We start from the raw sequence: 26,043 nt of genomic DNA, 5'->3' as shown, positions 1-26,043 counted from the left end.
CCTGGCTTGGAGAATTTTGAGCATTACTTTACTAGCGTGTGAGATGAGTGCAATTGTGTGGTAGTTTGAGCAATCTTTGGGATTGCCTTTCTTTGGGACTGGAATGAAAACTGACCTTTTCCAGTCCTGTGGCCACTGCTGAATCTTCCAAATTTGCTGGCATATTGAGAGCAGCACTTTCACAGCATCATCTTTCAGAATTTGAAATAGCTCAACTGGAATTCCATCACATCCACTAGCTTTGTTTGTAGTGATGCTTTCTAAGGCCCACTTGACTTCACATTCCAGTATGTCTGACTTTAAGTGAGTGATCACACCATGGTGATTATCTAGGTCGTGAAGATCTTTTTTGTACAGTTCTTCTGTGTATTCTTGCCACCTCTTCTTATATCTTCAGCTTCTGTTAGGTCCATACCATTTCTGTCCTTTATTGAGCCCATTTTTGCATGAAATGTTCCCTTGGTATCTCTAATTTTCCTGAAGAGATCTCTGGTCTTTCCCATTCTGTTGTTTTCCTCTATTTCTTTGCATTGATCACTGAGGAAGGCTTTCTTATCTCTCCTGGCTATTCTTTGGAACTCTGCATTCAAATGGGAATATCTTTCCTTTTTTCCTTTGCTTTTCACTTCTCTTCATTTCACAGCTATTTGTAAGACGTTCCACTGTATAATCATAAGGGATTTGATTTAGGTCATACCTGAATGGTCTAGTGCTTTTCCCTACTTTCTTCAATTTAAGTCTGAATTTGGCAGTAAGGAGTTCATGATCTGAAGCACAGTCAGCTCCAAGTCTTGTTCTTGCTGACTGTATGGAGCTTCTCCATCGCTGGCTGCAAAAAATATAATCAATCTGATTTCGGTATTGACTATCTGGTGATGTCCATGTGTAGAGTCTTCTCTTGTGTTGTTGGAAGAGGGTGTTTGCTATGACCAGTGTGTTCTCTTGGCAAAACTCTATTAGCCTTTGACCTGCTTCATTCTGCATTCCAAGGCCAAATTTGCCTGTTACTCCAGATGTTTTTTGACTTCCTACTTTTGCATTCCAGTCCCCTATAGTGAAAAAGACATCTTTTCTGGGTGTTAGTTCTAGAAGGTCTTGTAGGTATTCATAGAACCATTCCACTTCAGCTTCTTCAACCTTGCTGGTCCAGGCATAGGCTTGGATTACTGTGATATTGAATGGTTTGCTTTGGAAATGAACAGAGATCATTCTGTCATTTTTGAGATTGCATCCAAGTACTGCATTTCGGATTCTTTTGTTGACTATGATGGCTACTCCATTTCTTCTAAGGGATTCTTGCCTACAGTAGTAGATATAATAGTCATCTGAGTTAAATTCACCCATTCCATCCCATTTTAGTTTACTGATTCCCAAAATGTTGATGTTCACTCTTGCCATCTCCTGTTTGAGCACTTCCAATTTGTCTTGATTCATGGACCTAACATTCCATGTTCCTATGCAATATTGCTCTTTACAGCATTGGACTATACTTCTATCACCAGTCACATCTACAACTGGGTGTTTTGCTTTGGTTCTCTCGCTTTATTCTTTATGCAGTTATTTCTCCACTGATCTCCAGTAGCATATTGGTCACCTACCAACCTGGGGAGTTCATCTTTCAGTGCCCTATCTTTTTGCCTTTTCATACTGTTCATGGGGTTCTCAAGGCAAGAAAACTGAAGTGGTTTGCCATTCCCTTTTCCAGTGGACCAACTCTCCACCATGACCCACCCATCAGTCTTGGGTGGCCCTACAAGGCATGGCTCATAGTTTCATTGAATTAGACAAGGCTGTGGTCCACATGATGAGATTGGTTAGTTTTCTGTGATTGTGGTTTTCAGTCTGTCTGCCCTCTGATGAAGAAGGATAAGAGGCTTATGGAAGCTTCCTAATGGGAGAGACTGACTGAGGGGGAAACTGGATCTTGTTCTGATGGGCGGGGCCATGCTCAGTAAATCTTTAATGCAATTTTCTGTTGATGGGTGGAGCTGTGTTCCCTCCCTGTTATTTACCTGGGGCCAAACTATGGTGGAGGTGACGAAGATAAATAATGACAACTTTATAGTCCAAATACATTTCCTCTCGAAATTCTGCCCATCAAAGGATCTCATTGCAACTTGCTCAATTGAGCCTGGGTACAGGTAGAGTGGGTTTGGGGAAGATGTTTCGTTGGTTTGAAGGAGGTGTGAGTGAATGTATATCCTTGCTTCTACCACCTGAACAGTCTGAAGGGAAATAGATTGTTTTGAGACAGTTGTACTATATATACAACAATGTGTATATGCATGTCTTACTGGTTTGCAGCGGAACAGTGAGATTCTGAAAATACTACCACTGCTAGCTGATTTTTTTCCACTAAACATATTTTATCCTGCTCGTAGGGTAATGTTTAACTCATCATTGCTTTGATGGAGTTCTCTTTCTCTCAAATAGTGTGTGCCTTCAGGCCTCCTAGTTATCATGTGAAATTACTTTTCCAAGTCTACTAATTGCTTCTCAGATGCTCTTAGTAAGCTAACCCTCCAGAGTTTCTTTAATCAAAATATCAGAGTTGGCATATTAGAAATTCCCAGTGTTAATTCCTGTTTTATGTAAGACCTTAGTATATAGTAAATTTGTATTTGATGAATTTATTTTTTCAAGTTACTCTCAACTAATTTTTTTTCTAAATATGTAGTTTGTTGAAGTATAGTTGATTTACAGTGTTTCAGGTGCATAGCAAGGTGATTCAGTTATACATATATACATATATTATTTTTGAAATTATTTTTCATTATAATTTATTAAAAAATATTGACTATAGTTCCCTAATTCAGTTCTTCTTAGGGTAGACTTCATAGAAATATTTTCCCCCTGATTATTTTCTCTATAATAAAATAACACTTTTGTCTACTGTTTTATTTAGTAGTATAGAGTGAACAAAGGCATGTTGGAGAGGTTTGATATTTAACTGTAATGAACTTATCACTTTATCAAGTATTGCGAACTTCTGATTCCACTGTGTCATTCAAATTGAATAAAATGAAAACATGAAAGAGTTACTGAAGATCATGACTGTAGACTAGATTTATTGGCATCCCTTGGGAGCTTGTTAGAGCTGCTGAGTCCCAGACCTACTGTATCAGGTTCTGCATTTTAACGAGATGCCCCCCAGCAGGTGTATGCACACTGAGGTGTGAGAAGATCTGAATTAGATGGTTTACTAGTCACTCTATTTTAGGATTATAAAAAAATAGCAGCCTATGTGGTGATGGTGAAAATATTATCAGAAGGTATCTTCTTTTCCTGTCTGCTCAAGCCCTGCTTTATCCTCTTCAATTTTATTGTAATGAAGACACTGCCTTTTCCTTCTCATTTTAATGAAGACACTACCTTCTCCAGACTGTCCTCTTACCTCCCCACTCATCTCACTTTTCCTTCTTGTGTGTAACCTTCCTCTTCACCACTGAGAGCAAGCAAGTCCTCCTCTTTAGTTCTCTACTGCTTTTTCATGGCTAGTATTTTATTTGGAGACATACCTAGCTGGTATGGGATCATCTGTACTTTGTATACTTTTGATTTTCAGACCTCTCTCTTTGGCATCTGCCTCAGGTCTGCCTGGCATGTAAAGCTATACTGAATCCATCCCTTAGACAGTGCTTTTTATCTCTGACTGCACAAAAGAATCATTAGGTGATATTTAACAACAGGTCAATACCTTGTTTCCATTCCAGAATTATATCCATTTCTAGGGGTTGGCTCTGGGCATCTGTGTTTTTTAAAGCCAGTTTCTGAGGATGGGGTCCGGGTGATTCTGTTGTTTAGTTATGACTAAGACCACTGTTCCAGGGTTCCATCGTATTCATTCATTAAGGATGCTGTTCCTAGGTTATCAGGCGAGTAGGGCATGATCACTGCTCTGAATTATTTCATAGGATATTGATGAAGGCAGGCACTTAAGCAGACAATCTCAGCATATGGGGCTGAGTTTAAGAGCTTCTGGACAAAGTATTTGGCAACACTAGAGGGATGATGAACGACTGGGGAGATGAGGAGGCGGCATTTGAGTTGAGCTTCCGAGGATGAGTGGTCACTTACTGGGTGGGTGAGAAGGAGAGCACTCCAGATAGGACTAGCACTTATGAAGATGTGGTGCCGAGGTCTTATTCCTCATCTCACACGTGAGATACTGAGGTGCACTTCTCACACATCCCACCTTCCTCTCCATGCTAATATTTCTTCTCCATGTATTGGCAATGTCACTACGTTTCTCATTGTGCTCTGAAACTCCAAATCATCTGTTGTTAAATATTAGATTGATTTTTAAAATAACAGCTTTCTCGACATCTACTCTAAACACCTGTGTTAGTTTCTACAGTTGCCACGACACATGATCACAACAAAAATTTATCGTCTCATAGTTCTGGAGGCCGAAGTCTGAAGTCAAGATGTCGGGAAGGCCACACTCTGCCTGGAGGCTCTGTGGAAGGATGCTTCTTTGCTTCTTACACTTTCTCAGGCTGTTGACATTCTTTGACTTCTTTGCTTTGTGGCCATATCACTCCAGTTTCTGACTCTGTCTTCACATTGTCATTCTCTCCCTGCACATGTTTCAAATCTCCCTCTGCTTTTCTCTTATAAGGACATTTGTTCATCAATATGGGTCCCAACTGTATAATCTAGGATGCTCTTGTCTCAAGATCCTTAATTATATCTGTAAAGATGCTTTTCCCAAGTGAGATGACTTTCATAGGTATCAGGGATTAGGATATGGATATAACCTTTTTGGGGTAACCTTTCAACAATACCATACAATTCAGCAGGTTTTAGAATGTTCACAGAATTTTGCATTCATCACCACTATCAATTTTACAATATTTTCCTAATCCTAGAGAAAAATACTGTACCCACTCACAGTCACTGCCCATTTTCTCCCAACCCCCCAGTCCTAGGTGATCACTAACCTACTTTATGACTCTATGAATTTGCCTAGTCTGGAAATTTATGAAGTTTATATGATAAATATGATAAATAAAGTTTATATGATTTATATGATAAATGGGATCATACAATATGTGGCCTTTTGTGTCTGACCCCTTACTTATTATAATGTTTTCAAGATTCATTCATGTTGTGGCCTGTATTAGTACTTTACTCTTTTATTATTGAATAGTATTCTTTTGTGTGAATTTACCACATTTTCTTTATCCGTTCATTATCTGATGGACATTTGAGTTGTTTCTACTTTTTGGCTGTTATATGTAATTCTGCTATTAATCTTGGTGTGCAGATTTTTGGGTAGATATATATTTTCATTTGGGGCTCCTGTGATGGCTCAGCCATCAGTTAAAAGAAAAAAAAGTCTGCCTGCAATGCAGGAGGTGCAGCAGATTGTGGGTTCAATCCCTAGGTTGGGAAGATCCCCTAGAGGAGGAAATGGCAACCCACTCTAGTATTCTTGCTTGAAAAATCCCACGGACAGAGGAACCTGGCAGGTTATAGTCCATGGGGTCACAAAGAGTCAGACATGACTGAGGGATTGAGCTCAAACATGTTCTTATTTCTCCAGGGGATATACCTAGGAGTAGAATTGCTGGCTCTATGGTAACCTTTCAAGCAACTGTCAGGTGTTTCCCAAGTCAGCTGCCTCATTTACATTCCCATCTGCAGTGTTTGAGCGTTCCAGTTTCTCCTGATTCTCTTTTATTGTCTTTTATTTGGTGCTATTGTCAATTCTGCCTTATATGAAAAGCTTCTTAACTTAGATTAGAAGAATATTTACATTCCACTTCGGTTAGTGTCACAATTTGTTTCTAACATTGAAGAAATGAAAGGTGATCAGTTCTTATTTACCCTATCTCTCACATTTTTGTTTCACCCGGCTTCCTGGAATCTTAGTACAAAGCAAATAATAATGATAATAATAATTTTGATGCCTGTCTCCAAATTAATAACTATTTTAGTTCAAAACCCAAAAAGCTATCCCATAGCTGTAAGCTCAATGAAGGCAAGCCCCTTATCTTTCACTTTTTCTTGTAAATTTTGTATACAGCTTGTGGTGACTGTGCAGTTCAGTTCAGTCACTCAGTTGTGTCCAACTCTTTGCGACCCCATGGACTGAAGCACACCAGGCTTCCTGGTCCTTCATGTTCTTTGAGTCAGTGATGCCATACAACCATCTCATCCTCTGTCATCCCCTTCTCCTGCCTTCAGTCTTTCCTAACTTCACGGTCTTTTCCAGTGAGTCAGCTCTTTGCACCAGGTGGCCAAAGTATTGGAGCTTCAGCTTCAGCATCAGTCCTTCCAATGAATATTCAGGGCTGATTTCCTTTAGGATGGACTGGTTAGATCTCCTTGTTGTCCAAAGGACTCTCAAGAGTCTTCTCCAGCACCACAGTTCAAAAGCATCAATTCTTTGGCATTCAGCCTTCTTTATGGTCCAGCTGTCACATCCACACATGACTACTGGAGAAACCATAGCTTTGAGTAGATGGACCTTTGTTGGCAAAGTATGTCTCTGCTTTTTAACATGCTGTCTAGGTTGGTCATAACTTTTCTTCCAAGGAGCAAGTGTCTTTTAATTTCATGACTGCAGTCACTGTCTGCAGTGATTTTGGGTACTTTGAATATTGATTTTAATATTCAACAAATATTAAATTTAATATTAAATAAATTGTTGCACAGTGGTGATTGTATAATAAATATAAAATGAGAATGTGAGTCGTCTTATGTGTAAAAGGATTTAATGTTTATAAAACATAGGCTGATAATTTTTCTTAATTATGCACAGATACCTGACAAATTTGGTTATTCTTTTTAATGTGCAGATGAACAGGAGACTGAAGATATGACAGAAGAATGTAAAGAATCTTAAACGCTGACTTGCTCGGTTGTGCTTCTAAGAGAGTTGGTAAATTAAGTTAAACCATATTTTTTCTAAATTCTTTTAATTCACTGAATGCATTATAGAGACCATTCCTCAAATGACGATTTTTATGTTTAGATTCTCTCTTTCTGGATCATATTTTTTTGATATTTTTGAGACTTGTGGTAAATTGTTCACTGGTTTTTCCTCATTGAAATTCCCAGGAAAGTTGTTTTCTATTGCATTATAGAAACCAACATTTTATGTATGTGTGCTATGGTAAAACTAGTTGAAGTTTTATGATAGTTTTGTATTTGATATTACACATTACTACTTTATTGGTATTTAGACAAGTTTGTTGACCATAACTTGTAGTTTTGCCCTGATTTCCCTTCTTTCCTCCTCTGTAATGCCTGTTAAGTAAAGTATAGCTTGCTGTGAAGAGAAATGAATTTTCCCAACAAAACAATGTTAGGCTATCCTTGCTATCTTATTAGTGGTACTTTTCATACGCAGAAGTTTGACAAATTATTTCATATATGACATTTAGTTTGTTATCTTCTTTCAGAGTTTCCCTCTTAGACTTCAGCAAATAAAGATCAGCTGGTTTTAAAAGAGCTGTGCTACTATTTTAAGAGAGAGGGTTTATTAGTTACAAGTCAGTAACCTGAATTTATGAGAACCTTTTATGTCTTTTCCAAACCCATGTGCTTCTGGTGTTTGATTGATATGTGTGTGTGTGTGTGTGTGTGTGAGAGAGAGAGAGAGAGAGGAGAGAGAGAGGGAGAGAGAGAGGGAGATAGATGGCGAGGAGATAGTCTATGGCTTTATAGTATATTTCTCCAAATGGTATTTGTTGCATAGTGGACCTTTATGTTACAAAAGTTTAACAGAGGGTATGATTAAGTAAGTAATTTTACCCTTGCAAGGAAGGAGACCCTTCCATAGCATGTAAACTGAAGGTACCTACCTCTAACAAGGAACTGGCAAGCTGAATTTGTATAATATACTCAACATGAAGGCTCCAAATTAAATGAAAGATTACCTTGATAAGAAAGAAAGTGTTCTTTAAAAAGCAGTGTTATTAAGTTTCTCTCTAGACCTGAGAGTTTGCCCCCAGAAAAGGCAGATAAAAAGTATGAAAGAGCAAGAGCTAACTTATTTCAGGAATAAATTTAGGATCTTAAAATTTGAGGTTTTTCTACTTATGACTCCTCAAGAAAACTACTGGCACCACCTTTATTGTAAATTCCCATAGGACCTAGAGTTTATTGCCCTTCAGTCCAGCTCTGAAACACATGACAATAAACTCCTATAGAAGGAGAGAGCTATCACCCTGATGGCCTAGTTTTAATTTTTAACAAGTCCTTTATTTCAGTGCAGCCTGCTTCAAAGGTTGGTCTTGGAGTGCATATGGAGCAGGTCTGGTAAGAAAGCTCCAGTTCCCAGTTTCTTCTGTCCCATCCTGACACTATCAGTTACTTTTGTTCTGTTCCTTAAAAGTGAATTAGAATTCTCTCCCAAGACTTCACATGCGGAGCTCCTCTGAGAATGAATGATGTCATGTCAAAGAATATTTCTTTCAAATCAGTTTTCCAAAGTTTATAACCAACAACTTCCAGTTCCTGACTCTTCACCTAGATGCCATAATGTGATTTGGCAATTTATGCTCATATATGACTATGCAATTCATACTCACATATGTTTCTAGAATGAGAGAGAAAAGTCAGTGAGGGGAAAAAAGATTCTGTCCCACTCCGCCTGTCCTTTTTGTGAGACCTTTAATCTACTCATAGAATTTTTTATTCTAAAGTTTTTAAAAATTCTTTTAAAACTAAAAACTGGCCGGTATTCTACATTCATGGTTACTGCACCTGAAGCTCAGGTTCTGCTTATTCTAAGACTTTGGTCTTCTCTTCACAAAATAAGTGGATATTTTATGTGTGTGTGTGTGTATTTATTTATTAATTTTAGGATTTATTCCCAATTCTACCTCGCTTAACTCATCTTTCTGACCAAAGGCATAGTCATTCTCCAAAATGTGGTATCTATAGAATTTGACCCAACTTTTCAAGGACAATTCACCCTTCATTAATGTTTCTAAGGCTTCTTCACAGCATGCAATTGTTGCCTGCCTAGTGTCCTCATTCATGGGTCAGAAGATGTAGCTGTATGTGCTTCACTCCTGTTTTCCTTTTTGTTTTCAGGAACAGAACTGGGCTTTGAAAAGGATTCAGTAAATGACATTTAGTGACATTAGTAAAATATAAACCTATATCCTTTTGAGTCCCACATCTTGTGGGAGTGGTCATTTCTCATCGCTTGTTTTTAGTATGGCAGGCTAATTTGTTTTGTTCTTTTATCCCACAAATGCAGCAAATTTGTCATTTAAGCAATTCAGTCTTCTTAAATTGTATAGGAACTGTGAATGTTACTATTACTGTGATTTCTTCTTGTGTGTGCTCTATTGGTTTAAGGATAGAATTTACTCATACCTCATAACATAAGGCCAGAAAACAAACAAACATGGATACAGTAAGTATAAATATAAATTTCCATATGATTTATTGTTGTTCCTTGTACATAAGAAACAGTAATATACAACTTACACTGCTTTAGAATGTAAAATGGATAAAAATGTGTACAAAAAAGCACATTCCTAGAAAAGTATTGGCAAATAGTAAAAACAGGGAGGAGGGTAACAAGCAAAAAACAAATCAACAAAACAAAAAAACAAACAATTCTTCAATTCAGTGTGCAAACATTTTATAAAAATAGAAATACTAACTCTACAGGCAGTATTTCCTGATAAATTATTTAAATAGCATATCTACACAATCTGAGATATCTATTCCAAAGGCAATGAGAAAATAATTTATAAAAATAAAGCAATGGTATACAAGATGATAGAAAAAAACAACTTTCAGAAAATGTATTTAACATTTCAATGCTATTTCCTTATTGGGAATACTTTTCTGCAAAGAATTTTTATACTATGTACAACATTGATTTTTTTTTTTTTTTTAGGTACTACAGTAGCTTTAAGTTTGTTAGACACTTAAACTCTTTCTGTTTGATCCCAAAATTCTTTACTCAGTCACACAACAAATGAGGTAATATTTGTATACAAGTTTCACCTTTGTCATTTTTTTCTTTTGGAAAAAGGCAAAAATAATAAATGTAGATACTTTTCATCTCCCTGGAAATAGGCACAAGGGATGGGATAAGACAGTATTAATGGCCTCTTGGCTTTCTTTGCAAACTAAGAACACTTGCAAATGGACAACCAAGTAATTCCACTTCGGAAAAAAAAAGGAAAAAAGAATAATTCCAAATCATTCGGTCTAAGCACAAAGTGAAGAGCAGCTTGCTATGCTGGTTTCCTTGTGCCATTCCTGTGAAAGATTTGCTGATCAATCTCAACTACCTGCTGTCAAACACTTTCCATATGAAACCTAGATTCCAGGTAGAACAGAGTTAATAAATAATCTGTATTTACAATCTTACAGTCATAATGACTTGTAGCAAAGATGATATGGATAGTCCTTACGCTTCTTCCTGTTCCATGAATAGTCTTTCAGACAGATCCCCCAGAATAAGTAAAAAATAAATAGTTTACATTGTAAAGTGTTTGTTTAAAACACCAAAAACTACAGTCCAAAAGAGACAACTGGAAAACTCCATGATACTCAGGAAAAAAGAGAGAAAAGGAATGTCTTAGTTGATAATTTTGTGCCTTTCTAACCATAAAAATACAAGCACGGGCTGCCTATCCCTTAAGAGGCAGCCTGGTGCTCACTGAGATGGTAGGTTTTCCTATTTTCCTGCTACATCTGCAGAAGCTACATCTGGAACACAACTGACAATTTCAATAGAACCAAGCTGTGGCAGCCAGCACTGCCTTGTGTTGGTTTAACTCCGACTCCCTATTCTGGTCACTACAGGTAATGTGTTAAGGGGTGGAAATCTGGGAGGAAGTCCAGAAGCCAGTCTTTTCCTTCCTTCCCCACTCCTATTTAAGTGCCTATTTATGTGGGTTAATCAGCTAACACCGGTCAGCATCATGAAATCCAGCAATAGTCTTTCAATCCCCTGAAAATGATTTAGTACCAAAAATGTAACAGTTCCTCCATATTTTCTTCATACAATCGTCTCTTGGGTATGCATCCTCCCCTTTGGGCTTTGGCCCCCCACCCCCCATTCCAGAGGGAGTAGGTCAGGGCTGGTTTTGTCAATTCTAGTGAGTCCTCCCTTCTCTCACATGCCTGAAAACATTTTGGAGTCCACTGCTCAGAGCTGGCCTCACAGTCGCATTCTGCTCTGACAAAAGCAGAGTGGGACAGGCACCTTCCAACCAAAGCATGTGGATGCTTTTGCTTTTGCAAAAGCCAACCAAATTCATTGTTTGTCTCCCTGGAAGATTCTTCTCAGTCAGAGGCTGAATGCAGGGTCTGATTTGGAAAATTGCATTTTCTTGATGCAAGTCACATGTTCTAGGAGTCCACACTCATGCAAGCAGAGAGCAAAGGCAGGCAGCAAGGAGCAATCCTGGGGGTTTTCTAAAGCCCATGGTTCCAGAAGGTGCAATACCAGCATTGGTTATGATCAGTCTTTTGATCAACAGTTTGATGATTAGGAATCTGTGAAATAAATATATAAACACATAAATACATAAACTAATTCACTGAGGCACTGTCATCTTAATATCCACTAATACATTAACAACCTTGGCACAGCTCTACTTTTATAATGGCAAAAATATATTTTATGATTGGCAGTTTATAAAATTACAATTAATGTGTTTGAACATTGTTGCTGGGCGTTTGATATAGCATAACCTTTCAGAACTTATGCTCTGCTTTCTAAGGCTTTCATTATTTCATTTTTATCACTGTGCCTTTAACAGCAAGATAGAAATAACCCTGTGTCTTACATAGCCTTTAAATCAGCCTCTTGCATGACTGGCATTCTTGATACTCTAGGGATTCCACCTGTATATTCACTGTCATTTTGCTCCTACCTCTGCATTCATATTTCAGGTCGGAGAAGAACACCATTTCTTGAGAGAAGACGAACAAGCCTAGCCTGCCACCAGCATAGGTTTTGTCATAGATGGGTCCTGAGTCAGCCATGATCTTCTTCCCTTCATACATCACCACTCTGCGGGGAAAAGGAAACCACATTAGTGCGCCACCCTTACTTTTGATCTTCTCCTTGCGTGTCAGTATGACTTCAGGGACGTTTAATCAGAGCAGTCTTACCTGATGAAACCTGTCTTTGGCCTGTGGCTCAGACGCCATCTGTAGGCGGTGAAATCTTTCCAGCCAATGTGACGAGGGTCATGCCACAGTGTGCGCACCTGGAGGAAAAGGAAAAGCAAGGGTTGAAACAGCTTCATTATGAGATTTATGTTAGATTCCATGAAATGGAATGGTACTTGAAATGGCAACTGAAAGGTACTGAGTTGACCTAAATTAGAGGGCTGCAATGTAGGATTTTTTCCCAAGGGCTTTATCATTGGCTATGTAACCGTGAATGTACATATCAGCAAAGAGAAGGGACGTTGACATTTTTGTTTGTTTGAAGAGGCTAAAACAGTTTTAGCCTTTTGATCTGAAGTGAGCTACCCTCTCAGATGCTAGGATGGTTTTTACAATGCGGAGCTTAATGCTACAGTTGGTGATTCTGGGAACTTGATGTCTAGACTCCCTGGTGGGAGGCTTGGCCAAACAGAGCATCCCTTCCCCTCCTGCAGGGCGTTGTTCTCACCTGGCCAGGGGTGTTTCCTGTGTGCCACAGCGCATTCCGCAGGTGCTCGCCAGGCCCCGTGGTGGAGTTCACAACCTTCACAGAAAGTCCAGAGTATCCCTGAGCCCTCGTGGGGTTGGTGTCCCAGTAGGATTGAGTAACTTGCTTCCACATCACAACATAGAAGCGGCTGCTGGACTGGTAGCCAAACACAAAGCCGGCATAGTCGTCATCCCTCTCAGTGTTGATGAAGAAGGTGCCGCTGAAGTCCACAGCATTAAATTCGTCATAACCTGGAAGAGGAGGCCACACCCAGGTTAAAACCTGCAGCCTTCCGGGGGTTCTCTGTCACGTTCGCAGCCATTTTTAGCACTCATGGGGACACATGCAACTGCCTGCTTTTACATTTGCTTCTTTCCCCCTGTACACACTGGCCTTTCGTTTGAAGAACTCTCTACTCACCTACAGCAAGTCCAGGGTCACAGTTGACAGTCTGGACGAGTTCTTTACCCTGATGGCGTACAACCCAGTTAGGGTCGTTCTGGGATGTCCCTTTGGGATCTAGAGGAATCATCTGGAATCGGCGGAAATCAGTCTCACTGATATCAACATTTTCGGGACAGATGTCATCAATATCTGGCACCTTGTCCTGGTCAAAATCATCTTTGCAAGCATCACCTCGACCATCACCTAAGGGCAAAAAGGGAAGAGTTCAGTGAAATTCCAAAATACCATTACTGGTGCCAGAAATTCACTGTCTTATCAAAGTTAACATTTAGTCTCTTCATCCTCAAATGTATTCAGCTTTGTTTTTATTTCCTCAATCCAGCCATGGTTTCAGTTACTCTCTTTAAAAGCGGCTCCAGTGACTCACCATCAGAGTCCTTCTGGTCAGGATTGGGCACCAGCCTGCAGTTGTCCCGGTCATCAGGAATGCCATCGTTGTCATCATCATGGTCGCAGGCATCTCCTTTGCCATCCTTGTCATGGTCAGCCTGGTTGGCATTGGGCACGTAGGGACAGTTGTCCAGGTTGTTCTGGTGGCCGTCTTCATCAATATCCTGATTGTTGTCACAGGTATCTCCAATGCGGTCTGAGTCAGAGTCAAGCTGAAAGAGACAGAAGGTAAATTGGAACGTGAATCACTGATGCTAAAGAAAACTTACGGAGATTCTTCAGTGTCTGATAAGACCAGTGAGGTTTCACATCTATATTAACAAATCTTACATGTTTTATTCTCGATCCTTCTTTGTATTAGACAGTTTTTAAAGGGATATTTGAGAGTTCTTTTAAAATAGAAAACTTTCTAAATAAAATTAAATAGAAAGCATCATTTCATCACTAAGGACAGAATGCCATATTAACTACTTATATCTTAATGATGAATTGAATGCTCTGGGTACAATTTATGTTCTATTCAAATTTTCAATTAGGAAATTGTTGACACGTCAACTTCTACTCCAGGTCATTAAATCATGGCAACACGGCACTGCTTTTCATACAGTGGGATAAATCATTTTCTTCTCTTTTAGGTATTTGGTTTTACATATCTAGCCCATAAGGATTGTCCAGTGTTGGCTCAGGTAAAGCCAAAATTCTAATTTTTTTCAAAACCATATTTATCAGAGTACCTTTTTTGCATTATTCAGTACATATGGAATGCCTACAGATTATTTATACACAAATTGCAATTTTGCTTGCCAGTATTTATGCTCTTTGCCATTAAGATTTTTACATGATTCTTTAATTGTTATAGACTTTATTACTATCTGAAGAACCAACACCTTATCCAGGGAGGTTAAATGGCATTGAGGTTTAATTTACAGTAAGACTCAAATTCAAAACAGATGACTCTCAATGGCATTTGATCAAGAATGCTATCCCAAATCATTCATGCTTTCCCCTATTACCCCAAAGCAATTCATCCTGGTGCTTTTTGTTTTAGAGAAAGTCATAAGAGCAAATATTAGGAGAGTTTCTGGATTTCTCCACAAATTATCTGTATTTATCATTTCTTGAATCTTTTAAAAATATTTGCATTTACAAAAAGGTGGTTTCTAAATTTCCAGAGTAATGGCTTTTAGGGGGAAAAAGGCCTTAATTTTCACACTGAGAAAATAATGATGAACAATTACACCAGAAAAGAAACACCTTCAGACATGGAACTTGTTCTGGCTATGTCTGTTTGCAGCACGCCCCAGCAATGGTACAGAATTATCTGTTTGCAATGCCAAAACACTTAAAGAATGACAAAGAAACAGGGATTTCTCCAGTTTGGAGAAGTATTTTTAGTTTGATTTTCTTGCAGTCAGATTATATCATGAGCCATGAAAATGGCTGTGTATCTTGCTTAGGGATATTTTCTTCCATCTCTTAGTTTCAAACATGATTAATATTCCTGTACAGTTGTCAGTAGCAGATTTCTGCTTTGTATAATTTATCTTAACAATGGTAGATTCCATTGAGCAAATCATGTGGGCTTCTTATAGAGGATAAGATTGAAGTTACAAGATTGTCATGCTAAAGACCTATGGAACTCTGCAAAGAGCTTAGGTCAGGCAAACGGTTCACATGAAAATGTTGTAATTGGCTATGAAATCACTGATAGCCATGGTAATGAAAGTGTTTGAACTTAAACTCTTCTATTTTTTTTAAAGAGGCTTAGAAAGGGATATTCTAACAGTTTACTGAAAGATTATGAAAGGAATCTACCTACCTGGTCTGGATTGTGTTCCAGGGGGCAGTTGTCACACTGATCACCAACCCCATCCATGTCAGTGTCTTTCTGGTCCACATTGTAGACATACTGGCAGTTGTCCCGTTCATTGAGGATACCTGCAGAGAACACGGGACAGGTAAGAGCTGGAATCTTCAGCCTCAGCTGTTTCAACCAGACTGCACACTAACAGCCAGCGCTGTTCAAGGCTGAGAGCTGAATGCCGTCACAGCTGCCTACGGGCTAGCTGGAATCAGGGAGCGCCTTACCGTCCCCATCAATGTCAGCTGCGCAGGCGTCTCCTTCCCCATTGTTATCTGTGTCAGCCTGGTCTGGGTTGTGGTTGTAGGGGCAGTTGTCACAGCGGTCTCCCACGTCATCTCTGTCATAGTCGTACTGAGCTGGGTTGTAATGGAATGGACAGTTGTCCTGCCAAGAGAAGAAGCAGAACATTGTACAACTTGATCCATGAAACTAGCCTCAAATCGCATGCATAATATATATATATGTGAAAATATATATATATATATAAAATATATATATGTGAAAATCTGCAACAAGCATTTTCTACTTCGTGGATATACTAATTCCCCTGTAAACTGATCACTGCAAAAGTTAAAAGCCAGGACATAATGAATGAAAAATGAATTTCTGTTGGTTATGAGTCAGTGAGATGTAAATGGAAACTCATCTCCACTCTCAGTGCATGCAGGGAAAACCTTACTGTGACCTAGAGAAGACATTTGAAACCAATATGGGGAGCAAAGTGTCATTTGTTCACACAGTGTAACTTTTTGTTCCAACTAGGGGAAGGGCAGGCTGTGATGAAAAACAAAACCCTCTAAAAATTCTCTTGGCAACACCTCTATCTGAAAACTACAGAATCACAATGAATAATTTCTGATGACTAGATATCAGTAATTTTGTTGAATCTTAAGGGTTACAGGCTGTTGCTGAACACAAAAGCTGAAAGAGGAATGGAAAACAATTTTACCCTGTCATCTGGAATCTTGTCATTGTCATCATCATCATCACAGGCATCACCGATTCCATCCTTGTCATAGTCTTCCTGCCCTGAGTTGGGAAGGTTGGGGCAATTATCCTGGAAAGAGAAGACAGTGCAGCTGCAGTTTGCAAGCCTTTTGCTCAGCTCATGAACTAGAGCATGCACCGAGACACTGCAGACAGAACTGAATGCTGCTCTGTGACAGCAAGTATTTTCAATGGGAAGACAAAAAAGTTTGCTTGGAAGATACACACACATAAATACTTTGTATAAATGCTCTAAGCTTTATATATACTGGGAACACGGGTCATGCTCTGCTGGCTTTTGGTAGAGAAGTGAACTTTTCTTGGACAACATAATCGACTGTGGAACACAACTGCCCAGAGGGCCTGCCCCATACATGTTCTTGGCACCAAGTGATTTAATAAGAATTAGTGTTCCTCTGCCTTTGGATGATTTAATCTTTCAGTTCCATTCCCAAAGTTTAAGCATTTAAAATTGCTCAGCTCATTCCCCTGATAAGGGTTTTCAGGAGGCAGGTGAGGGCAGGGCTACCTTTTTGCAGTGGTAAGTTGCATTGGCGACGCACACCAGGTCCTCGTTGGGCCAGCCATCCAAGTCTGTGTCCTCCCCACAGATGATGCCGTTGCCGGCGTAGCCAGGCTTGCACTCGCAGCGGTACATGGGGTCGCTGTAGTGGCCCAGGTAGTTGCACTTGGCATTCTTGTTGCAGTCGTGTGTCCCGTCTGTGCAGGGGTTTCGGGGCTTGCATACCTGAGGGTACAACATACTGACGTTAAGGCAAAGCCTTGGAGGGTCCCCAGCTCCCCACTGCCTCTAGACAGAGATCCACAGGAAGAGTGCAAGTCCTCCCCATTCTCCCCTGGGAATGTCGATGCCAGGTTATAGGCTGACATGGCTTTATGTGTGTTTTCCTTGAACTTGCACATCACCCTGGCACTTACAAGTCCATCTGCTCACAACTTACTCCAGCATGGTCAAATGTGATGGACCAATTTTCTCTGCTGGATGAACAATTCATTTTCTAGTACTGTTTCTAAAAGCTGGATTGACACTCACCCCGTTCCTCATTTTCCTTGAAGGGTGTGAGATGACATTCCCCCTTTCATGGCTAGCTCAGCCAAGGACACCCTCCCTCACTCCCATCTACTAGTCCCCTCTGCTCTACCTGTTTGTTGGCGGTGGCGTGTTCCACGCCCCGGCCGAAGGGCTGAGAGCCAGTGAAGCGCGGTGGGCAGGGCAGGCAGTTGTAGCCAGGGTCTGTGTTCTCACACCTGTGCTCTCCATTGTGGTTGAAGCAGGCATCAGGGACTTCTTTGCACTGTGGAAGAAACAGGTTTGTTCATGTTTAGAGAACACTGTCACAAGAAATGACCAAGGCAGATGAGGTGCTTTCCCAGGTCTGGTAGCTCCCAGCTGCTCACCTCATCAACATCTTTGCACGCGACGCCATCTCCACTGTAGCCTGGGGGACAGGCACCACACTTCCAGCTGCCATCCGGGTAGCTGGTACACTGGACACCAGCAAAGCAGGGATTGGACAGGCATCCGTCTGAGATAAGAGTGACAGGCAAACGTGGGACTCAGCTGCTGTTACTGCCACTCTGCTCACTTAAATGGGGGTGTGATATTGTAGGGTCTGTGTAACTGCTGACTTTTGAGATTATGCTGTCCATCTGGCATTTTAATCAAACCACTCAGGGCCATCCAAACTGAACCCCCATGAATGCTGAGCATGCCATTAAGTGGTTTTGTCCTGGGCTGCCTGGGCTGCGTGGCTTACCAATGGGACAGTCCTGCTTGTTGCAGATCTGGTTTTCTGTCACATCACCAATGCAGTCCTTGCCTCCAAACTGGGGTGTGGGGTTGTTGCAGAGCCGGCTACGTTTCTGTACCCCTCCTCCACAGGTGACAGAACAGATGTCCCATGGTGACCAGGGTCCCCAGCCTCCATTGACTGTAAGAAAATGAACCACAGGCCAAAGCTAAGACCAGTTTTCAAACACTTTACCTTCACAGGAGACTCTCCTGTGTTCAAGAAACCTCCATGACCCTGACACATGGTAAGGATGTCTGGGAAAAGAGTCTGAAAATGGTTCTATCTGTCGTTAGAAGAAGCTACTGTGCCCGGCAGGACTGTGCCTCTGTTTCTTTCTCTAGGAAGCAGACTTCCCCGATCCGTGACCCATGGATGCCAGGCAGCCAGCGGGGTGGAGCTGCCAGCATCATGCCGGATGATGCATGCACTTACTGGGGCAGGCGTCTTTCTGGCAGGCTTTGGTCTCCCGGGCTTTGCCCTCACATGGCTTCCCATTCATCTGGGGGCTGGGAGAGTTGCAGAGCCGGATCCTTGTGATCACACCGTCTCCACATGTTACAGAACAAGACGACCAGGGGGACCAGTGGCTCCAGCCGCCATCCTGTTTAACTAAAGGACAAACCTGATGGTTATATGGTGCTTCCCACAAGCCAAGCTCGACGTTAACACTTTAAATGCATCCTCTAAACCAAATCTTCAAACTCACCAAACTAAAAATCTTTAAACTATTTTTACCCCCAATTTACAGATAAGGAAAGAGCCTCAGAGAGGGTAAGCTGTGCTCAAGGGTGCACAGATAAGGCAGAGAACTGGGATTAGATCAGAGCCTAGAACCTGTGACCTCAACCTCTGTGCTCTGGAGTTGCTGTTGGTGACAACAAGGACAAGTCAGGTTTCCATATCCCCAAGTGGCCACACTTACATCTCTTGTCACACTCCTGGATGTGGCAGGTCCGCGTCTGCACAGAGGAGCCCTCGCATCTGTTGTTGAGGCTGTCGCAGGAGCGGCCACGCTGCTGGATTCCATTGCCACAGGTCACAGAGCAAGAGGTCCACTCAGACCATGGGGACCAGCCATCGTCTGCAGAGTCGCTGGCTGCTGAGCAAATGCGTGCATTTAGTGTGTTATCATGAAAACAAGCTACTCTTTGGGCTGCTCTGCTCAGGACTTTCTTCCCATGCCAGAGAGTGAAAAGCAATATATTTGTTAGGCCAATGGCCAAGTGGTCATTCTGTGCACAGCTTTGGGGTAATTGCATGCTTTGCCTGGGTCGGTACAGCTGAACCTTTCCCCCACATATGTTTCTAGTCATCCTCGCCTCCTTCCTCCAGTCTGCATTTCAAATGAGTTTCCCTTTTATGACTTAAGATGTCTTGGTAGGCATTTCCAGCCCCAGGCTTCCAAGAATACTTGGGTTTTAGGCAACTTATAGGAGTCACTTCTGACTTTCAGGAGAGCCAGAGACCCACGTGTTTGGCAGATGAATCTGAAGGCAGCGGAGCTGCTGTTGGCTCTGGCCCTGGATCAGTCATGAGGTCAGTTAGCGGGTTGCTCCTCTCACCCTAGCATTTGGGGCCTTTTCTGCACATATTTTCATAAGAGGGAAGTGTGTTTGTTTACCATCTGCTCAGGCGCCATGACTACAATCACGTCCTGTATCCGACAGGAGACAGAGAACTTGTTTTCTCTTGCCATCAGTTGGAAGTTTTCCTAGTAATTCCTAACTCAAAATTCAGCACTCCTCTAGCCCCTAGCTAGCCTTGTTCCCTTTAATCCACATCTGAAGTGAATGCTGGACAGAAAGCAGTGTACAAATGATTATGACAGTTCCAATGTCACTGACATCTCTGAAGGGAACCGATTCTTCTGAGCTGTGATCCGTGTGTGTAGGAAACGGGGGGTGTGGGGCTGTGGACATGAAGGGTGAGTGCTACTTTCCTGTTTTATGCATCTTAGTTGTGATAAATCATTTCTGTGACTTGTACTTACTACAGTGTCTCAGCAAAGTGATTGTACTGGCAGCAAAACCCAGGGACTGGGTACCATGAAACAATACAATTTCTTATGGAGCCCTGAGACTCAAACTACTATTTTTTCTCAGGTCTCCTATGCCTGTTGATAAAATGGGTAGAACTTTCAGGCCCAGTTAAGTCCATCAATTTCTCTGGTGAGCAGATTTTTCCTGACTCTAGGCCATAGGTCAGATTCTAAATCCAGTCAACTTAAAGCTATTGCTGCTACCAATTCATCTCTTCTTTTCTCAGAGGACAGAATTATATTCAATAAACTATACTAAGGTTATTGTCTACACCATAATCCAGGGTGGGTAATTAAGTTTAGTCATAATGGCATTTTTTTGGCTCTCTATAGCAGACAAGCCATCAGTTAGCCAGATGCTGCCCCAAGAAACTGAATGAAAACATGTGACAGAGATGGGACGGGTATTCTAGCATTATTTACAATTGATCCAGTCACTGAAGCATGGTTATACAATTTTAGGGACTTACGCCAGCATCGTGGGCAGCATTCTCCATCAGGAACTGTGGCGTTGGAGCAGGGCATGATGGGACAGGACACTTTTTTGCAGATGGTAACCGAGTTCTGCAGGGCAACAGTGAAGGAGAAATGAGTACTAAGCATATTGCAAGCAGAAGCTTACATACGGAAACGTTTCAATTACAAGTGGAAATGTCGTCTGGGCTATAAATGCTCCGGTGGAATGATTTTAATAAAAGATCTGCCTGTCTTTTGGCAGCCACCAGTACTGTAGAGACAGTTCTGGTGCTGGCTATTTGTTACTTCAACCCTCTAGAATTCTTCTCAATTGCCACTTAGTCACTTCTTCATGCACAGAACAGCATGAATTTATGCAGTTGGAACCACCTAATATCATGAGTCAGATCTGTTACTCTGTATCTAAAATCAAACTCCTGAAACTCAGCCAGGACTTTAAAATTTTTAAATTACATCTTTATGGGGAAAAGAAGATCAATGAGCATCTTACTTTCTCATATATAAATATGACTTTATATAATATTGGACAAGAATGGGAATTTAGTAAAGGTGGCAATCCATGATTTGTATTTAAGCTTGACTTTGCTCAATGAGCCAGGTAACACCCCCCAAACCCGTCTACCCCTGATGGTTAGGGGGTGAGCCAGAAGGACACATACGCTGCACGCAGTACCATCTGAGGTAAGTGGATAGTTTCTAACAATGTTGGGCTAAGTGATTTGAACAGCAATCAGTACTGTATTAAAGAATCTCCATGTCATAGCTGAATATGAATCAGGTCGGGGGGAAAAAGTTCCAACTTGGTTTTACTTACCTGATATTCAACACTTAGCTCTTGAACTAAAGCAGGTAAGTTACCGAGATATTTAAATAGATATATTCTTTTAGATATTATCCTTAGCCTGGGGTATAATTAAGACTTTGAAAACCTCTGAGCATTTAAATGAGTTTTATAGATGTCATAACTGCATCTTAAGAGAAAGACACCACTTGGGTATCCAGCCACGGAACATGGAAAGAGCCTCCGCAGCCACCTGGGTCTTTCTTCAGAGAGTGCCATCAATCCGTGCTTGTCTGCCGAGAGCCTCACCTGGCAGCGACACTCGGTGCAGCTGTCCACTGTCCACTCGTCTCCCGTCCTGTACTGGACCCCGTTGTGGTAGCAGAGTGGGGGCCTCCTCAGCTCGTTGGCCAGCTCTTTGTTCTCTTCGGTCTAAAAGCAGGAGAAAGGTTATTAGCATCGAGCCTCACTTTCATCTAGCCTTAGCATCACCGGGGACACACAGGCAGGGGCTCCTGCTAATAGGCGGGGGGCGGAGGCCACTGACCACTTTGCGGATACTGTCCTGCAGCGTGGTCACAATGGTGCGTAGACCCCTGAGCTCCAGGACCATGCTGGACAGCTCGTCACATGAGATGCCACAGATGGCCTGCAGGTCTTTTGTCTTGTGGCCAATGTAGTCGGTGCGGATGGCAGGGCTGGACCCATTCACCACGTTGTTGTCAAGGGTGAGAAAGACGCTGGTAGCTGCCAAGGAACAAAGGCACGCGGTGAGGAAAGTAGAATATCTTCAAGTAGATGCTCCCACCAGCCGGCCCCGAGGCATCCTAACTGTCAAAGACATTTCATTTTGGGTGAGGGATGCAAAAGGAGGGGACCGTTGAGTGTGGAAAACTGAGGTCACCTTTATATAAAGGTAACTATGTTACCTGGGGTAATTTATGCACAATCACCATTGCTTAAGTTTCTCAGCTTATTTTGGGTGGAATGCCCTCACTTTCCCATGTGCCCTAAAAACAGAGGGATGCTTACAGCTGGAGCAGCCTTTGTTCCTGAGGATGTCTTCTGGTGTGGTTCCAAAGACGAACCTTACATTCTGCAGCACCCCCTGTGAGCAGAGGATACACACTGTTTGTAGAGTGTTAGTGGGGGCCGGGGGGGTCAGTGGGAGGGGGGGACTGTTTATGCCAGAAGGAGCACACAACAGATGTTCTAAAATTTGAAAAGAACTCCCTTTCAAGATCACCGTGTCAAAATAACACACTGAATAATTGTTGGTGAATTGCCAAATTCACAGGCATTGCAAAATAACTTCAAAACTCTTAATTGTATCTTCTGCCAAGTCTGCAGTCTTTTACAAAGAATTCAGTAATCGGCCTACTTGGGGATACAGGAAATGGAATCTGATATTGAGACCGGAGGATACAATGACACTCTCCAGTGTCAAACAGTTAAATGTGGGAGTTTCAAAGCCATAGACCCAAAGATCTAGAGGTTTAAGCAAGGAAGACACTACAGTAGCAAATAGCCACTATTTTAATCTTTTCTTTGGGATCGTTACATCCCCATGAGGAAGCAAATAACAAAGTGGTATTTATCCTGCTCATAAAAAGCATGCACTTCAAGCAATATTATAATTGGTGCAATACATTTGAAATTATTTTCTTGAGAAGAGCATAAAGAGTAAAGTTTGAATGGGCAGTTACAGGAAAACCATTGTTTCCTTTAGAGGTTTTCAATGTCTGATCCCTAGAACACCAGCACCAACTTAACCTTGGAACCGGTTACAAATGTAAATTAGTAGGCCCCATCCCAGACCTACTGAATCCAAAACTCGAGGGGTGGGATGCAGCAGTATACATTTTAGTAAGCTCTCCAGGTGATTCTGATGCTCCCTACTGTGTGAGAACCACTGCTTTAGTGCACAGGCAATATTTCCTATACTGGAACCCCTGCCTCTCCTGTTATCACCCTCCTGGTCATAAGCTGCCTAGCAGTCAACCCCATGGATCAGGAATCAAAGCGGCCTCACCTGGAAATTGTCATTGACACCTCCTTTGGCAATGCGGAGTCTGGCGATGCTGGCCAGGTCCCTGGTGAAGATGCTCTGGATGGGGACATCCAGCTCCGCATTCTCCATCTTCTCACAGTCGATGTACAGCTGGGCCCTGTCCTCCTGCACAAACAGGGTGATGCTCTTCCACTGGCCAGTCGCCAGGAGTGCTTCTTCCACCGACACCACGTGCTGCTTCCCCTGCACGGTCAGGCTCAGGTCCAGGGTGCCCGCCTTGCCGTTGGAGACCACGCTGAAGAGCTGGCCAGAGTGGTCTTTCCGCTCCACGGCCAGCAGCGTGCCTCGGGTCTTCTTCATTTGCCTCAGGGAGGCCAGGAGGAGGAAACCTTTCTCCGCCCGCACAGCATCCACTAGGTCTTGGAACTTCTTGTCAGGCACAGGGGGGATCAGGTTGGCATCCTCGATGCGGAAAGCTGGGCTAGAAGGGTCAGGACCCTTCACCAGTCGGCGCCCAGAGCCCTTGCGGGCAGCTCCGGTGAGTTCAAAGATGTCAAACACACTGTTGTCTCCCCCAGACTCTGTTAGACAAGAGCAGGACACGGTGAGCCCCCTGGGTTTGGTGTGGGGTGGAGGCTCAGCTCTGGGGGGCGGGGGTGAGGCCGAGGGCTGGAATGAAAGCCCTTGACAGCCACTGGAAGAGCGAAATAAACGGCCCAGTCACAGGGAACCGGCATCCTGAGGTCTGGTCAGGGCTCAGGGGAGCTAAATAAACGGCCCAGTCACAGGGAACCGGCATCCTGAGGTCTGGTCAGGGCTCAGGGGAGAAGCGGCTGAGAGGAGCGCACGGGGTGGGGGGACCGCACCCGGGGTAACCCGACCTCCTCCTCGTTCCTCCCCCACACAAGGTATTATGCAGACTCACCTGGAATGCGGTTGGAGCCGCAGACGTGCAACAGGAGCAGGACAGCGAGTCCCCAGGCCAGCCCCATGGCGGAGCTCTCTGTGCCCAGCAAGGAGCCTGCAGCACGGAGCACAGAGCGCGGGGTCAGAGGCTGCCAAGCAGGGAGTGTGGGCATAACCTGGCTGGCCTTGGGGCTGGGGCCCTGGGGATCCCCCTTTGGGCCCACATTTGCTGGAAGGAAGGGCAACCGTATTTACTTTGGAGAAAGCATCAGGAAGAAAGTAATAAGAGTTGAGGGGAGATTACCGATTTAAAAGAGGTGGTGGGGGCAAGACCAGCCACTGGGGAGGGGCTTGAGAAGTTAAGGGTAAACACTGAACCAGGAGATGTAGTTTAGGGGCGCAGGGAGGCACAGTCCTTTTCTAGAGGACTGGTAGGACTTGGGGAAAAGAAGAAACTCTTGGGGTGTCCTGGTGGGTTACACTGTGAACCCCAAGGCTGGAGAGGATGGCTCTGGAGCCCTTCCACAAGAAGAGCCCCAGAGGCTGGGAGCGACAGCACGGGGAAGGCAGGAAGTATTGAGATCCGGGGTCCCGGAGGCGCTGAAGCCTGGGAGCTCCAGGTGGCTGGCCAGGGCAGCGCTCTTCCGCGGCGGCCGCCCGGGACTCCTTACCTGTGCGGACGCGGATGCAGCGGCCGGGGCCGGCGACAAAGGCGCCGCAACGGGATGGAGAGCTGGAGAGGCGCGGGGTGGAGGCCGTGGATTCGGAGGCTGCGGCTGGGAGAGCTCGCCAGGATGGGCTCTCAGCGGCCGGCCCGAGTGCAGTGGCTGGCGAAGCGAGGAGCCGCGCGCTTTTAAAGGGGCGCTCACATTCCTGGGGTTTCCTCTGACCAATGGGAGGCCGCGGGGCAGGAAGCGGGAGGGGGGCCAGTCTGGGTTCCTCTCTCCGCCCCCCGCTGCCTGGCGCACAACTTTCCAGCTAGAAGGTGAAGGGGGGCGGCGGGGGTCGGGGCCTAGGAGCACTGGAACTTCTCAGAAAAATAGGTGCCCGCCCACGCGGCCTTGGCGCTCACGGGCTCAGCACTCTGGCGCCGAGCGGCCCCAAGCCCAGTGCGCGCATCCCGAGCCGACGGGGCCCTAGCCACCCGAACCAAGACCCTTAGAGAGGCTTTCAGGCAAACTCCCCTTGAATGCCTGCGCGACGGCTGAAGGGTGGACACTTGGGGAGAGAACCCGTTTGTACAGAAAAAATTAAGCCCAACGGGGTAAATGGGACCAAGTAGCTGAAATGGGATCAGTAGCTGAAGGAGTTCCCTCTTGGGTACTTGTTGACCCTCGTCCATCCATTCAGGTGGGGTGGGGACCACGGGACCCGCTTAGCGCCGCGCCCCTTCCCTCGCCCCACGCCTGCCTTCCGCCTGCCCCCCAGTGGACGTGAGTGGGTGTCGCACTGGCCAGCAGTGTGGTCACCGGGCTCGGCTTCCCACGCGCGTCGGGGCAGCCTTTCCGCAGGGGCTTGCCGCCCGAGTCCCCGCCAAAGTGCCATCTCCCAATTGCTGCGGCGCTTCCACGGCTGGCCGCTTGGGGGCGATGTGCGAATTCTGATCAAGGGGACGCGAGCGGACTGCTTCTTTCTAGTCAGGAATGTTAAGGAAACTTATTCTTACCCACTTTCCT

At 43.5% G+C, this 26,043-nt stretch overlaps 2 protein-coding genes across 8 annotated transcripts in view; one reads left to right on the top strand and one right to left on the bottom strand.

Moving 5' to 3' along the window:
• FSIP1 (fibrous sheath interacting protein 1) overlaps positions 1–9,946 on the top strand; it is a 222,348-nt gene extending 212,402 nt beyond the window's left edge. For all 6 annotated transcript variants that reach the window (XM_070468987.1, XM_070468986.1, XM_070468988.1 and 3 more), the window contains one exon: positions 6,807–9,946. In XM_070468987.1, coding sequence (XP_070325088.1) covers positions 6,807–6,853 — 47 coding nt within the window. In that variant the 3' untranslated portion in view covers positions 6,854–9,946. The remainder of the gene's footprint in view (positions 1–6,806) is intronic.
• Positions 9,387–25,198, bottom strand: THBS1 (thrombospondin 1). Of its 2 annotated transcripts, none has more exons than XM_020898499.2 (22): positions 25,039–25,198; positions 24,387–24,482; positions 23,483–24,042; positions 22,483–22,558; positions 21,998–22,197; positions 21,760–21,882; positions 20,663–20,756; positions 19,077–19,253; positions 18,587–18,763; positions 18,119–18,292; positions 17,760–17,887; positions 17,504–17,656; positions 16,870–17,088; positions 16,303–16,410; positions 15,578–15,737; positions 15,309–15,427; positions 13,467–13,701; positions 13,055–13,282; positions 12,614–12,885; positions 12,106–12,203; positions 11,865–12,004; positions 9,387–11,484 (listed from the first exon to the last, which is right to left on the bottom strand). In XM_020898499.2, the coding sequence occupies exons 2-22, from the start codon at positions 24,451–24,453 to the stop codon at positions 11,477–11,479; spliced, it is 3,516 nt and encodes a 1,171-aa protein (XP_020754158.2). In that variant the 5' UTR covers positions 24,454–24,482; positions 25,039–25,198; the 3' UTR covers positions 9,387–11,476. The 2 variants fall into 2 exon arrangements, with proteins under 2 accessions (XP_020754158.2, XP_020754159.2); XM_020898500.2 differs by having other exon boundaries at positions 19,077–19,250.
• Positions 25,199–26,043: the final 845 nt, after the last annotated feature.

Source organism: Odocoileus virginianus, chromosome 6 (assembly GCF_023699985.2).
Source record: "Odocoileus virginianus isolate 20LAN1187 ecotype Illinois chromosome 6, Ovbor_1.2, whole genome shotgun sequence".
Taxonomy (NCBI): domain Eukaryota; kingdom Metazoa; phylum Chordata; class Mammalia; order Artiodactyla; family Cervidae; genus Odocoileus; species Odocoileus virginianus.
The sequence above is the reverse complement of the archived record's forward strand: the minus strand, read 5'-3'. Positions and strand labels throughout refer to the sequence as shown.